This window comes from Dermacentor silvarum, chromosome 3, assembly GCF_013339745.2.
Source record: "Dermacentor silvarum isolate Dsil-2018 chromosome 3, BIME_Dsil_1.4, whole genome shotgun sequence".
Lineage (NCBI taxonomy): Eukaryota > Metazoa > Arthropoda > Arachnida > Ixodida > Ixodidae > Dermacentor > Dermacentor silvarum.
In genome coordinates, this window is record NC_051156.1 from 194,192,975 (window position 1) to 194,208,976 (window position 16,002).

Sequence of the window (16,002 nt, forward strand, 5' to 3'; positions counted from 1 at the left end):
AATTAATAATTATATCTAGCATAAAAATATCAGTTAAAGTGCTAATGTTCGGATATTATGCATTATCCTCAAAAGTGAATACTAATGAGAAAGTATCATTAGGAAGGCACACAATAATAATAATAATAATAATAATAATAATAATAATAATAATAATAATAATAATAATAATAATAATAATAATAATAATAATAGGCACACATCAGTAGCTCTGACGTTTCGGGCACGTAGGTGAGAACAAACGCTTGAGGTGTGCCTCCGTTCTGTTAACTGCTTCTTGTAATGCATCTTGTTGATGTCCAGGAGAGCCTCCAATGATCCACTAGGTGAGGTCGCTCACATAGATGGCGTGTCTCAAAGCGTAGATTCCCCACGGAGCCTTTGATGATTTCATTATCGCTTTGTGGAAAAGTAGGGGCGAAATTACCGAGCCTTGCGGCGTTCTTATTTGGTAGGTTGATATTGTCCGACCGTGGGTTTCCCAGGCCTACGGTCGTAGTTCTGTTGGACAGGAAGTGTTTAACTTATCGGTATAGGTGCGTTCGCCGCAGTTCGTATTGGAGGTTCCGCCACAGGTTCGTGTTCCGGACTTGTCTAGGTCAGGCCGTGACGAAGACAAGTACCCTTGATGAAACTTTGGCCCCTGCAACATCTACAATGGCTTCGTCTGAGCAGGTTGGTTCCTGATTACTGTAGCGTACTGCCTCTTTCGTGTCTTTTTTCGTAAATTTAGGCTGTGCGCTACAGCAATCCAGCGACGTACATTGTGTGACGACAGTTGATCATTCTGTTGCTTTGCGACGTCAATCCCGATGAGTCATCGTTTCAGCGCTCGTGCTTATATAAATAACGCAGTCGCGTTCACGAAGGCTTGTGTAGTGGCGGGAGCAATTTAGTTAGCTCGCAACATCTAGCGTTTGCCCATTGGGGCTTAGTTGCCCATTGGAGCAGATAAAAATGTTGCGGGAGAAATCTGACAGAAACGGACGACGAAAAGCATACAACGTAGGCAGGATTATAAAGTTGCAAAATGCCATTGAAGCAGGTTGAACACAGCGACGCAGCCGATTAGATAACATTACTAGAAATACAGCGGGGATTTTCACACTTTTTTTTTCTCCCTGTGAGATTAAGCCTGGCTTGAAGCTAGTGCGGCTTGCAATTCGCGGGTCCGGTCGTAAAGTTGCCGGCGCGCTTTAGCGCGGACCTTGACTTAGCAGATCTACTATCTGAGTGCAATTAGCATGGCGACGATAACGACAATATTTTTTTTCTTTCGTCACACTACGAAAGCTCTGCTTTATAAGCCGCTGGTACCACCCTTTCGAGTCACGGAGATCTCTCATCCGCCAGCGTGTCCAGGAGACAAGTTTTGAGGTAAGCTTCGCCGGTGGTTTCCCTTCAACACTGCATGCATGAGGGTAGATGCAAGCGGCCGATCGACGTGGATGAATTTAGCATTGGAAATAGAAAGTACTTTGCGGCGTTATCACGTGCAACGCATTTGAACGGCCGAGTTCGTTTGCGACTTGTGACACGTAAAGTCCATTTTCCCGACAAATATTACAATGCGGTCGCAAGGGCACTTTGCTGTTGAGGAAAGCAGTGACTAGTTCTTTCGTGCCAGTTTTTTTTAGTAAAGCTTAAGAACACGCAATTTGAATACTTAGCAATGTTACACACGAGCTCTTCGATTACTCATTGTAGTTTACAGCACAGTATCGGCTCGTTTCCTTGCAAAGTGACAGATGAAGAACTTAAATTACAGTCACACGATGCCACGAAGTTGCAGTCCTCTTTTTTTTTCCCCCTCTGTGGAACTAGTGCGCTAGAGCTAATCGTGAGCGATGACTAAATGTTTCAAACCTTGCCGGAAATTTAGCTGTGAAATGTTCAACCCTTAATCAGAGATTGTGTCCTCTCTCCGCTGCCTAAATTTAATTGAACAGATTAACTGACGGTTGTTAAAGACAACGCTGAATATCGCGGACGGAGACCAATATTTGCAACATCGCTAAAGACTGCTAATGCTCACTGAGCGTGCTGTCGACGATCTTGTGCAACTTAAAATATCTTGCACACCTCCGCAAGTTCAACACAGCCTTAACTGCTGGCACTGGCAAGGCACAAGATTCGCAGCCGCTGCAACTGAAGCTTTAGCGCTGCCGCAACGCAAAACAACGAAATTCCGCTTCTGCAGGTATCTAAAGGTCATTCTTACCATTGTAATTCATATCATTTTTTTTTATCTCTACATGTAACCTTCTTTCCGCCTGTCTTCCCCCGTCCAATTTCAGGGTGGCAAATGGGAAACTTTATTTGGTTTAACCTCCCCTTCTTTTTTTTTTTCTTTCTTTCAATCTCGTGATTTAGTCCGCCAACGTTCTCACGTGTACATGCGCACGAATCCTTCAAGAGGACAAAATATGTAGCCTTCTAATACGCCGGTCGGTGATAAACCGATTCTGATAAGCCGCTGATAAGCTGTGGGGTTCTAAGCCTTTTATGACAGGTCAGTGAGGTCAGACAAGAAGAAAGCAGCAGAGCGGACAATCTGCACTAGTTTGGCCTGTCTAAGCACTTCTTGCACAACGTTCTTGCCATAATGTTTGCTTTGCCGCGGAGGCGCCACTGCGCAAAATTGTTATTGGTTTTTTTTTTTTTTTTTTTGGTCACTCGCTGCAGAAGTACAGAGCAAGATGAATACCTGCTTTGCAATAACTTTCTTAAAATATTTTTTCTCTCCTTGTCTTACTCTGTAATAACGCAGAAGGTAGCATGATTCCGTACACATTATTTTCATCGTGACAGCTTCCTGTCGATCGTGATATCTGTCGTGAATCGACCTCCCTGAACGAGTCATTCGGCTCAGCTTGGCCTTCTAAAAAGGTTCACGCAAGCGCTGTAACAATGTATGGAAGGCAATCTCAAAGTGACCGCTATTCATGCACGCTGTCCAGCTTCCATGGAAGAAGGGAATAACCTTTGGAAGGAAAGGGTATGTTGGCAGTCAACCTTCGTAAATCGTCAGACGTGGTAAATTGTATTGCCGTTCTGACGCTCTGAATCACGCGCTAACCATCCCGCACGTGATTTTCAGGCCTTGCACGGAGTTTTTTGGATCGCGGCATGGTTTAGTACTGCCGGCCGTTTCTTTCCATCCTCCAAGCGACTAACCCGCTATAATGATTTAGTCACAACCTCGCAAGGCGACTAAACAACTAGCGCTTGTTTATCACGAGGCCGGAGTGACACGTAGTTTTCTTTTTATGGTGACACGTCCTCAAGGTTGTCGCGTGACCGTCCCGCTTAAGTATTAGTTTCTTCCTCCATGGTTTTTGCACCTCGACGCTGAGCTCCATGACGATCTCGACCGAGAGCGAGTTCTCGCGAGCGATGTCCGGTCGGCCCAGCTTAGCACTGTTTGTAGCTACGTTTGCGTGAACACGACAAGGCATGTCGAGTCGGTTTGTTGGGCTGGAAATCGGTAGTCGGCTTCACGTAAACGCTAACAGGTCGGGCCCAGCGAGCATCGAGACGAGTTCGGTCAACCCGCCCTGCAACGATTGAGTTGACTCTCCCAAGTCACTTGGAAAAATGCATGTAAACACGGTCAGGTCGGGCTGGGGCCGCTCGACTTTTGACTCGACCCTGGTGTTTGCGCAAACGACGCTTATATGACTCGACTCGTTCACGTCACGCTCACCTCATCATCGTCAGAAATTTTATATCCACTGCCGAACGAAGGCCCCTTCCAGCTACCTCCAGTTACCCTGCGTTGCGTCAGCTCAGTCCGTCCTGTGCCTGATAGTTTTCGAATTTAATTGCACCACCTAGCTCTCTGCAATCAATCTGTCAATGCACTTCCCTCCCCGTAAACCAAACTACAATATTCATTCTGTCTCGTGGACGCAGGAACTCGCAGCCAAATCGACAAGAGGCAAAAATGGTCAACTCAAAGGGCGTGTTCAGCTGGGTAGTAGTGGCCGTGGTCGTCAGCGTGGTCGCGGTGTCCAGCGTCCTACCGGTCGTCCAGGGAAAGGCCAGCAAGGCGCCCGCCGGCGTTGACTTCTCGTCGTTCGCAGCACCGCCCGCTCCCAGCGAGGACTGCGTGGGAGTGGCGGCCGCCCCTGGTGGTGGCGCCGCCCTGGTGGCTGACCCGAACGACTGCACCAAGTACTCCGTGTGCACGGACACGTTCAGCTCGAAGCTCACCTGCCCGCCTGGACAGCACTTCAGCGTGGCCGACAACAGATGCGCCACTCCGCAGGAGGCCAAGTGCGACCCCGGTACGTACTAGCTACCGTACTACTTACGATCACGATACTTTAACGAAACTGTCTTAATAACCTTACCGAAATATACGTCATCAAGGCGATAGGTAGGACTACTCAAGACCTTCAATAAATTTCGGTTTCCCTGTTTCAAGCCACTACATTTTTCACGCTTGAACACGTGCCTAAATTCGATAGAAAGAATTATTCTACAGCCGACAGCCAGTGAAAATAAACTATAGTACAGATGCATCCACATTACGAACGTCCCAATGAGCTTCAAAAAAAATTACCTCGCTTCAACTGACCTCTCCGATAAGGTGATTGGCCACTACCTGAAAACAGCGGCGATAAGACATCTCATTGGCCTAAAGAAGCAGTTTGTACACATTAAACTACAAGTTGCCGAAAGCCCGGGTTTGGCGTTCTCGAGAATGGCTCTAAAGATGTAAAAAAAAAACAAAAAAAACCCTGGGAACGCCACCCTGTAATACCTGCAAATGGCGTGTAGACGTTTAGTATTAGCGAATATAAACCTAATCACATGACTTTTAAAAGAAATGAACTAGCATGATCTGTACGGGAACTTGTGCGATAGGAGGCATTCAGGCAGATGCATTCAGGCAGATGCATGGGAGCTCGCATGAACACATTATAAGGGTTCAAATGAACGCGAATTAAATAAAGACATCGTCTTTCAAGCATTAACTATAATGCTGCCATGTTCTCAACAAACAAGAACAGGTATAACAAAGCCCGTGTAATAGTGAAATGGAGTAGCGTTGAGACAGTGTTTTCAGCCTCTCTTTAGCTACGAAAGCAAACCAACAAAAAGGAAACACAAGTGAATACATATGCGGATACTTCAAGAATAAAGACAGCACTATAAAGTCAACAACAATTACAAACAGTGGTTGAAAGGAGGTTCACAACGCTGAAAGAAAAGAAGAACATTGTGCGGGGAATATCGATTATGATCGATGTAAGCGAACACCGGAGCTCTCCAAAAAGCTGTTCGCTTTATGAGGTAGGTATAGTGCTTGTTATTAGGTAGCGCTTGTTTATTAGGAAGTGCTTGTTGGTTTAATGCATAATTCTGTAAAAGACATTAAGCGATTTGTCATAAGTGTGTTCCGGCGCGGAAGACGAATGTCATCCTCCTTTCCCGCAGCCGCAGTGGGGGGAGAAAGCGGGGGAAGAGAAGGAGGGGGCTTTCGTCCTTCAACCCCCGAGAATCACCACCGCAGCATCTAAACACTCCAACGCCACAAAGCTTACATGACCTATATGAATTATATGACCCATAAAGGTGTGGGAGGGGCTGCTAAGAAAGAGACTATATGTCACATTTATGATTGCCTTCCATTCTGAAATCGATTACATCGTTCTCTTTCTCTTCTTTCGACACAGCTTTTGCTGCAGTTGACGCCACCGACGTAGCCGCCAACGTCGATCTGGAATCAGCTGCTGCCGATGTCGCTGATGCCGCCGACGTCTAACCACTCGGTCCTCACTGCTCACCGCCTATGCTCGCCCGTCCCGAGATGTTGTTCGGTACTCTCCGACCACCTGAGCGAGAGACGTGCCGACACAGCGCCGGAAATAAAGGAATAAAGTTCATACGGCTTCTTCTGCGCCAGATACCTGCGGCAAAGAAATAAAGCGAGAGTACTTTTGTGTTTCCAAATGTCGTCCCTACATTAAGCAAGAAAGGGTGCTGCCATTTCGCGGACTTGTGTGTTTCCGTATTTACTAACTTCAAAGCCACTTGTTTTCCAAACTGCCGGAGACCTATATAGGGGGTTGACTTATATATAATATTAGCGCTGTTCTTCGAGGATTGAAGTAGTTGCAAGCATTGATATCGTGGCAGACCAGTGACTCGAGAAGAAGCATGTCGACGCCCAAGTTGTATGCAGTGTTAAAGTTTAAAAAACTCGGCGTGATCTCAACTTGATTTTAACTTCAGCTGACCGCTCAGCTCACGTTATGTTATATTAGCTATGTCATTACGTTGAAGGGTGTACTGAAGAAGGAGGCCGCCATGACTGGTCTGCGCTGTATATGGTTGTATTGTGACGAACCAATAAATGAACGAATTAATTAATTAATTAATTAATTAACCATCATGCACCACACAATACTGACGACGAATTGGATAGCAAGCGTACGTGAGAACATACCGGACCTCGTGACCTTATCGAAATTGGTGCATTTAGAAAGCAGTATGTAAACAGAACTGACCTGGTAATAACAAGGAGACAAGCAATCCCATGCCGTGAATATTTATTTATTTATTTATTTATTTATTTATTTATTTATTTATTTATTTATTTATTTATTTATTTATTTATTTATTTATTTATTTATTTATTTATTTATTTATTTATTTATTTATTTATTTATTTATTTATTTATAAGTGTAGGGCTTGTGAGGTTTTGTCACGAAATGTAGCCTTTGATGTGCCGTGTGCTATTGCTCAAGACATTTGCGAATAGTGAGGCAAGAAGAGATTGCGCTTTTCTTTTGCTGGTATTCTGGTCGGCTTCAGTGCGAGTAAGCTTTCTTTTTTTAAACTAAAGTGATTGTTAGGCTTGTTAGTACTGAGTTCTCGAGAACATTGCAGCGCACACAACGCGAACACAGAAAAAGGAGACTAAGCGATGCGGACAATACTGTCAACCTGCTGTCGTCGGTGATCCTTTCGATGTCCGTATCTCAAAAGATGCCAATGTTCCCAAACATTGTGTTTATTTTCGTACCTTACAATTTCTTGGGATCATTTTATATTCTAGGCTGGCTAAAATTTGAGCAAATACAGCATTTATTATCAGGTAATGGCTGTAGTTAACATTTTCTTTAATAAGTATATGGGGGTATGACCTTCCCTCTCTGCAGTTACTACCTGGGAAGGAGGGGAACAGGGTTTGAGTTGGAGGAAGAGGTTCAGTTAGGAGCGCAACCACAGTCGCACTTCATGGAGATATTCCAGAAGGCGGCCAACCATAAGGCGACACAGGGAACCACACCATGGGAAACGTGTCTCCATGTGATTAACCACAGCGTGATAACACCACACGTACGGTCGGTCTTGATCGGCGTGTTCCTCATCAGCCTTTACTTACACCAGACATCGTTCTTGGAAGTGGGATTATGCTTTTTGAATAACTTACAAGTGTGTTTCCGGAAGAGATGTATTATTTTTTTTTTTTAACGCTAAGCTCTCTTTGCCTACCATACCGTGGTTTCGTCTGGGTCGGTCGGTCACTGGTCGGGTTCTCGCGGAGCAAATTCCGCCTCACTCGTAGAAAAAAAGAAACAAAGAAGCGCTCCGGGATTCGAACCTCGAACCCTCCTCGCACAGAAGTCCGATACCCAACCATTATGCCACAATCGCAATTTTTCTACTTTATTTCATGAAAATATCACTAATGGCGGGCGAACATTATTTACAATATATTTAGATGTACTCACGAATTGCTCGTATACTTACATTCTGCCAACGCCAACTAGATCTTTGATATGATTGCCTCGTGCTGATTATGATTATGATTTCTATACTATGACACATACCCACAGCGGGGCATTCGCCAGGAAGCGGTCGGTAGATAAAAAAAAAAGAAGATGGAAAGGCAAGCCAATGTAAGAGTTGTCACGTCACGTATCATGGATGTTCGAAAGAACATGCACGCTCCAGTTTCCCTTATAGGCCAGAGATGTAGAAAAGAAATTGGAAAATATATAGCATTTCATTAGTCGAGTCATTAAATTTTCGCTTCCCATCGATTTTAATATGTTCACTTTATCTGCATAATTTATGAGGCTTACTTGTGCCGATCAACGCATTTCGGCGATTTCAAAGTGCTTGTCGAAAAAAAAAACGCGCAAGTATCTGATACCTAATTATGCCGCAGTGTTATTATACGCAATCCCCGATTCGAAGAACGTAGTACAAGTAATCAACAGTATAGTCGAAAAGCAAATGCTACTGAAGACTTGTTTTCTTGTTCAACTGATCCCTACTTTTCCGTCTTCCAGTGAATATCTGCTTTCCTGGGATAGAACAAGTCGCGCCTATGTTTTATGTTTGAGGAGTTTATTAAAGACAGAAAACTGTCATTTAAAAGAGGACGCTTCTCACCAGATAGAATGTCTTAAATGTAATTGTCGTGAAACTTGTTGATGAGGGGCGTGCAGATCGCCCATAACAAACGAGCGCTCGAATGCGACCACACCACTCAAACTCAGCTGACACAGCGTGATTAATATCTGGCGAACAAAACCAAAACGAGCTGAAATCTCATGGACACTTCACAGACTTCAATGTTCCGGAGATATCTGTCATAGCATTAACACAGTCCAAGGCTACAAGTTATACCACTGTAAGCGGTCTTAATCGTATTTTAAAAAAACATGTGTGAGTCAAGCACAAGTGCCTGCAACATCCGGTGAAGAGGTAACAGATTACAATAATTGAGTTGAATGACAAATGAGATAGATAAAATGGATCACAAATTTGGCATTGGGCTGCTCTGGATCTAACTTTCTGGCGGCCGAGATAATAGGCGTAATGACTATTATGGACGCAAGGACGCAAGCGATATGACAAGGCCGCCAACGAGGTGTTAAAAGACAAATAAACTTCAGCGGGAAATGCAAAGCCTTGCTTTGTACAAACTGTCGAATGGATCCGTGACCGCAACATTGTGATGATAAAGTGGGAAGGAGACCCTCCAGAATACACAAATAACACGACCTCTCTTATGTGTTATAAAAAACAACAAACAAGTCAACGTGTGTACAGTTGCAATTATGATAAAGTAAACATGACATGCTATAACTAGGAGTTGTTAGGCTATAGTGACTGAAATAAAATAATTTAATGTTCCATGAAACCAAGGCGGTCAATCGAAAAAAAATATAATCCGAGGAAGAAATGAAAGGGACTTGCGAGCAGCACATATAAAAATTGTAAACCTTAATATAAACGCCTAGGAACAAACAGCTTAAACCTGGCATTCAGGTGAAAAACATGAGTGTCCATGTAAACAATATACTATATGTCACAAAGCCCCGAAAAACCAAGGCGCAGATGGGTGCACCTCTCCAGAAAAAATAAAACATCTTCTTCTTTCTGGGGTTTTACGTGCCAAAACCAGTTCTGATTATGAGGCACGCCGTATACTGGAGGGCTCCGGATTAATTTTGACCACGTGGGGTTCTTTAACGTGCACTACAACGCTCGCACGGGGACGTTTTTGCATTTAGCCGCCATCGAAATGCGGCCGCCGCGGCCGGGATTCGATCCCCCGATCTCGTGCTCAGCATCGCAACGCCTTCGCTGAATGAGCCACCGCGGCGGGTAAAAAATAAAGCTTGCCTTGTAAGGTGATTAACTTGCATAAAGAATACAGTCGAATATAACGATATATAGTTAGTCGAATATTAGACAGTTTTAGTATAGCGTAAAGCAGCAAACGCAAAGAGTTTGCGTTAGCTTTGCCTGCACCACACTGCGTATGCTCTCTACGTAAACGGTGCTGGAGATCTTACGTACGTACGCTATTTTCGGGATTTAGCGGTGAACGCTAACGCACGCTAATGTTCGGATATTATGCAGTATCCTCAAAAGCAAATACTAATGAGAAAGTATCATGAAGAATGCACGCAAAATAATAATAATAATAATAATAATAATAATAATAATAATAATAATAATAATAATAATAATAATAATAATAATAATAATAATAATAATAATAATAATAATAATAATTGACGCACATTAGTAGCTCTGACGTTTCGGGAACGTATAGGAGAGGCTTTGAGGTGTGGCTCAGTTCTGGTAACTGCTTCTTGTAATGCATCTTGTTGATATCCAGGAGAGCCTCCAATGATCCACTAGGTGAGGTCGCCCACATAGATGGCGTGTCTCAAAGCGTAGATGCCCCGCAGAGCCTTCGGTAATTTCATTATCGCTTTGTTGAAAAGTAGGGGCAAAATTACCGAGCCTTGCGGTGTTCTTATTTGGTAGGTTGGTATAGTCCGACCGCGGGTTTTCCAGGCCTACGGTCGTCGTTCCGTTGGACAGGAAGTGTTTAATTTATCGGTATAGGTGCGTTCGCCGCAGTTCGTATTGGAGGTTCCGCCACAGGTTCGTGTTCCGGACTTGTCTAGGTCAGGCCGTAAAAAGTCAACTACCCTTGATAAAACTTTGGCCCCTGCAAGATGTACAATGGCTTCGTCTGAGCAGGTTGGTTCATGATTATTGTAGCGTACTGCCTCTTTCGTGTCTTTTTTCGTAAATTTAGGCTGTACGCTACAGCAATCCAACGACGTACATTGTTTGACGACAGTTGATCATTCTGTTGCTCTGTGACGTTAATCCTGATCAATCATCGTCTCAGCGCTCGCGCGTAAATGAACCGTGCTGTCGTGTTCACACATGAGGCTCGCATAGTGGCGTGAACACTTTATTTAACTCGCAACATGTAACGGTTGCTCATTGGGGCTTAGTTACATCGGCTGGAAGACGACGGAGCAGATAAAAAGGAATTGCGGCAAACATCTGACTGAAACGGACGACGAGAAACACACAATGTAGGCAGGGTGATAAAGTTGCAAAATGCCATTGAAGCAGGCCGAAAACAGCGACGTGGCCGATTAGATAACATAACTAGAAATACAGCGGGGATTTTCACACTTTTTTTTAATCTCCCTGTGAGATCAAGTCTTGGCTCGAAGCGACTGAGGCTTGCAATTTGCGGGTCAGATCGTAAAGTTGCCGGAGAGCTTTAGCGCGGACCTTTGCTTTGCACATCTTCTATCTGAGTGCAATTAGCATAGCGACGATAGCGATAATCTTTTTTTCTTTCGTCACACTACGAAAGCTCTGCTTTATAAGCCGCTGGTACCACCCTTTCGAGTCACGGAGATCTCTCATCCGCCAGCGTGTCCAGGAGACAAGTTTTGAGGTAAGCTTCGCCGGTGGTTTCTTTTCTACACTGCATGCATGAGTGTAGATGCAAGCGGCCGATCGACGTGGATGAATTTAGCATTGGAAATGGAAAGTCCTTTACGGCGCTGTCGCATGCAACCCATTTGATTGGACTCATGTGTTTGCGACGTGTGGCACGTTAAGTTTTTCACGACAATTGTTCCAACGCGGTCACAAAGGTACTTTGCCGCTGAGGAAAGCATCATGTAGTTCTTTCGTGCCAGTTTTTTGGGGTACAGCTTGAGACCACGCAAATTGAATGCTCAGCAATGTTACACACGAGCTTTTGAGATTACTCTTGTAGTCTACAGCAGAGTATCGCTTCGATTCTTTGCAATATGCCAGTTGAAAAATGTAAATCAGTCACATGACGCCACGAAGTGGCCAGTCCTCTTTCTTTTTTTTTTTTCTTTTTTTTTTGGCGGGGGGGGGGGGGGGGGGGGGGGGGGACTAGGGCACTGGATGTATACTTGTGAGCGATTACTACATATTTCAAAGCTTGTCGGAAATTTATCTGTGAAGGGCTCAACCCTTAATCAAAGACTGTATCCTCTCTCCACTGCCTAACTTGCATTAAATAGAGTTACTGACGGTTGTTACAGACAACGCTGAATATCGCGGACGGCGACCAATATTTGCAACATCGCTAAAGACTGCTAATGCTCACTGAGTGTGCTGTAGACGACAATGTGCAACCTAAAATATCATGTACACCTCCGCAAGTTCAACACAGGCTTAACTGCTGGCACCGGCAAGGCGTAAGATTCGCAGCCACTGCAACTAAAGCTATGACGCTGCCGCAACTCAAAGCCACGAAATTTCTCTTCTGCAGGTTATCTGAGAGTGATTCTTACCATGGCAGTTCACTGCATTGTCGTTTTTATTTTTTTATCTCTACATATTACCTTATTTCCGCCCGCCTGCCCCCGCCCAATTTCAGGGTGGCAAATCGGTAACTTTCATTTGGTTTAACCCACTTTCTTTTTTTTTTTCGTTCATTCTCGTGACTAAGTCCACCAACGTTCTCACGTGCACATGCGCATGAATCCTTCAAGAGGACGAAATATGTAGCGTGGTAATAAGCCGGTCGGTGATAAGCCGGTTTTGATAAACCGGTGATAAGCTGTGGGGTTCTTATAAGCCTTTTACGACAGATCAATGAGGTCAGCCAAGAAGGAAACAGCAGAGGGGACAACCTGCACTAATGTGGCCTGGCTAAGCCCTTCTTGCACAACTTCCTTGCCATTAAGGCTTGCTTTGCGTGGTAGCCAGTGTGTAAAATTGTACAGAAGCACAAGGCGAGATGAATACTTGCTTACGAAAACTTTACAAAAAGAATTTTCTTTCCTTGTCTAACTCTATAATAACGCAGCAAGTAGCATGATTCCCTACACATTATTTTCATCGCGACAGCTTTCTGTCGTGATATCTGTCGTGAATTGGCCTCCCTGAACGAGTCATTCGGCTCACCTGGGCCTTCTAAAAATGTTCACGCAAGTGCCGTGGCAATGCATCGAAGGCAATCACAAAGCAACAGCTATTCATGCACGCTGTCCAGGTTCCATGGAAGAAGGGAATAACCTTGGAAGGAAATGGTATGTTGGCACTTCAGCTTCGTAAATCGTCAGACGTGATACATTCTACTCCGTACTGCTGTACCGGCGCCCTGAATCACGCGAGAACCACCCCACAAGTGATTTTCAGGCTTTTGATAGATTTTTTTTTTTTGGATCGCTCTATTGTTTAGTAGAGCCGGCCATGGGATTCCATCCTCCAAGTGACTAACCCACTATAATGGGTTAGTCGCAACCTCGCAAGGCGACTAAGCACTACCACATGTTTATCACGTGGGAGGGACGACAGGTAGTTCTTTTTTTTTTGTGTGTGTGTGTGTGTGTGAGTGACAGGTCCTCAGGGTTGTCGCGTGGTGGTCCCTCTTATATATATTTTTTTTCCTTCCTCCACAGTTTACTCATCTCGACGCTGAACTCCGTGGCGATCTCGATCGAGAGCGAGTCCTCGCGAGCGATGTCGGATCGGCCTAGCTTTGCACTGTTTATAGGTATACGTTTGCGCTGAACACGACAAGGCGTGTCGAGTTGGTTTGTGGGGTTGGAAATCGGTAGTCGGCTTATAGCAGGTCGGCCCCAGCGAGCATCGAGACGAGTTCGGTCAACCCGCCCTGCAAGGATTGAGTTGACTCTCCCAAGTCACTTGGCAAAATACATGAAAACTGGGTCGAGTCGAGCTGGGTCCGCTCGGCTTTTGACTCGACCCTTTCCCGTCGAGTTCACGCAAACGAAGCTTGTGACTCGACTCGCTCACGTCAGGCTCACCTCATCATTGTCACCAATTTTATATCTACTGCAGAACCAAGGCCCCTTCCAGGGACCTCCAGTGACCCTGGTCAGCTCAGTCCGTCTTGTGCTTCAGAGTTTACGAATTTCGTCGCACCACCTAGCTCTCTGCTATCCATCTCTGAACGCACTTTCCTTCCCGTAAACCAACCTATAATAGTCGTTCTGTCTCGTGGACGCAGGAACTCGCAGCCAAATCGACAAGAAGCAAAAATGGTCAACTCTAAGGGCGTGTTCAGCTGGGTGGTAGTGGCCGTGGTCGTCAGCGTGGTCGTGGTGTCCAGCGTCCTACCGGTCGTCCAGGGAAAGGCCAGCAAGGCGCCCGCCGGCGTTGACTTCTCGTCGTTCGCAGCACCGCCTGCTCCCAGCGAGGACTGCGTGGGAGTGGCGGCCGCCCCTGGTGGTGGCGCCGCCCTGGTGGCTGACCCGAACGACTGCACCAAGTACTCCGTGTGCACGGACACGTTCAGCTCGAAGCTCACCTGCCCGCCTGGACAGCACTTCAGCGTGGCCGACAACAGATGCGCCACCCCGCAGGAGGCCAAGTGCGACCCCGGTACGTACTAGCTACCGTACTATACTTACGATCACGATACTTTAACGAAACTGTCTTAATAACCTTACCGAAATATACGTCATCAAGGCGATAGGTAGGACTACTCAAGACCTTCAATAAATTTCGGTTTCCCTGTTTCAAGCCACTACATTTTTCACGCTTGAACACGTGCCTAAATTCGATAGAAAGAATTATTCTACAGCCGACAGCCAGTGAAAATAAACTATAGTACAGATGCATCCACATTACGAACGTCCCAATGAGTTTCAAAAAAAAATTACCTCGCTTCAACTGACCTCTCCGATAAGGTGATTGGCCACTACCTGAAAACAGCGGCGATAAGACATCTCATTGGCCTAAAGAAGCAGTTTGTACACAATAAACTACAAGTTGCCGAAAGCCCGGGTTTGGCGTTCTCGAGAATGGCTCTAAAGATGTAAAAAAAAAAAAAAAAAAAAAAAAAAAACCCTGGGAACGCCACCCTGTAATACCTGCAAATGGCGTGTAGACGTTTAGTATTAGCGAATATAAACCTAATCACATGACTTTTAAAAGAAATGAACTAGCATGATCTGTACGGGAACTTGTGCGATAGGAGGCATTCAGGCAGATGCATTCAGGCAGATGCATGGGAGCTCGCATGAACACATTATAAGGGTTCAAATGAACGCGAATTAAATAAGGACATCGTCTTTCAAGCATTAACTATAATGCTGCCAAGTTCTCAACAAACAAGAACAGGTATAACAAAGCCCGTGTAATAGTGAAATGGAGTAGCGTTGAGCCAGTGTTTTCAGCCTCTCTTTATAGCTACGAAAGCAAACCAACAAAAAAAGGAAACACAAGCGAATACATATGCGGATACTTCAAGAATAAAGACAGCCCTATAAAGTCAACAACAGTTAGAAGCAGTGGTCGAAAGGAGGTTCACAACCCTGAAAGAAAAGAAGAGCATTGTGCGGAGAATATCGATTATGATCGATGTAAGCGAACACCGGAGCTCTCCAGAAAGCTGTTCGCTTTATGAGGTAGGTATAGTGCTTGTTATTAGGTAGCGCTTGTTTATTAGGAAGTGCTTGTTGGTTTAATGCATAGTTCTGTAAAAGACATTAGGCGATTTGTCATGTGTGAGCTCCGGCGCGGAAGACGAATGTCATCGTCCTTTCCCGCAGCCGCAGCGGGGGGAGAAAGCGGGGGAAGAGAAGAAAGGGGCTTTCGTCCTTCAACCCCCGAGAATCACCACCGCAGCATCTAAACAGTCCGACGCCACAAAGCTTACATGAGCTGTTTGAATTATATGACTCACAAGGGTGTGGGAGGGGCTGCTAAGACAGAGACTATATGTCACATTTATGATTGCCTTCTATTCTGAAATCGATTAACATAACATCGTTCTCTTTCTCTTCTTTCGACACAGCTTTTGCTGCAGTTGACGCCACCGACGTAGCCGCCAACGTCGATCTGGAATCAGCTGCTGCCGATGTCGCTGATGCCGCAGACGTCTAACCACTCGGTCCTCACTGCTCGCCGCCTATGCTCGCACGTCCCGAAATGTTGTTCGGTACTCTCCGACCACCTGAGCGAGAGACGTGCCGACACAGCACCGGAAATAAAGGAATAAAGTTCATACGGCTTCTTCTGCACCAGATACCTGCGGCAAAGAAATAAAGCGAGAGTACTTTTGCGTTTCCAAATGTCGTCCCTACATTACGCAAGAAAGGTTGCTGCCATTCAAAGCCCTTTCTTTTGCAAACTGCCGGAGACCTATTTAGGGGATTGACTTATAGTATCGGCGCGGTTCTTCGAGGATTCAAGGA

The 16,002-nt window shown here is 45.2% G+C and overlaps 1 protein-coding gene across 4 annotated transcripts; it reads left to right on the top strand.

The window, feature by feature from the left end:
• Positions 1-1,240: 1,240 nt before the first annotated feature.
• On the top strand, positions 1,241-15,873 carry LOC119446394 (uncharacterized). 4 transcript variants are annotated; one of them, XM_049664118.1, is made up of 3 exons: positions 1,241-1,377; positions 13,812-14,185; positions 15,603-15,873. In XM_049664118.1, exons 2-3 carry the CDS (start codon positions 13,843-13,845, stop codon positions 15,689-15,691), a joined length of 432 nt encoding a protein of 143 aa, XP_049520075.1. In that variant the 5' UTR covers positions 1,241-1,377; positions 13,812-13,842; the 3' UTR covers positions 15,692-15,873. The 4 variants fall into 4 exon arrangements, with proteins under 4 accessions (XP_049520075.1, XP_049520076.1, XP_037566747.1 ...); XM_049664119.1 differs by lacking the exons at positions 13,812-14,185; positions 15,603-15,873 and adding exons at positions 3,916-4,289; positions 5,685-5,961 and having other exon boundaries at positions 1,246-1,377; XM_037710819.2 differs by lacking the exon at positions 1,241-1,377 and adding an exon at positions 11,119-11,249.
• The last annotated feature ends 129 nt before the right edge of the window (positions 15,874-16,002 follow it).

Coding starts and splice junctions, on each gene's coding strand:
- LOC119446394 (XM_049664116.1), top strand. CDS start 12,836: ATGGAAGAAGGGAATAACCTTGGAAGGAAATG. Junction 12,868..13,811: donor AATAACCTTGGAAGGAAATG/GTATGTTGGCAC, acceptor TCGTGGACGCAG/GAACTCGCAGCCAAATCGAC. Junction 14,186..15,602: donor GGAGGCCAAGTGCGACCCCG/GTACGTACTAGC, acceptor CTTTCGACACAG/CTTTTGCTGCAGTTGACGCC.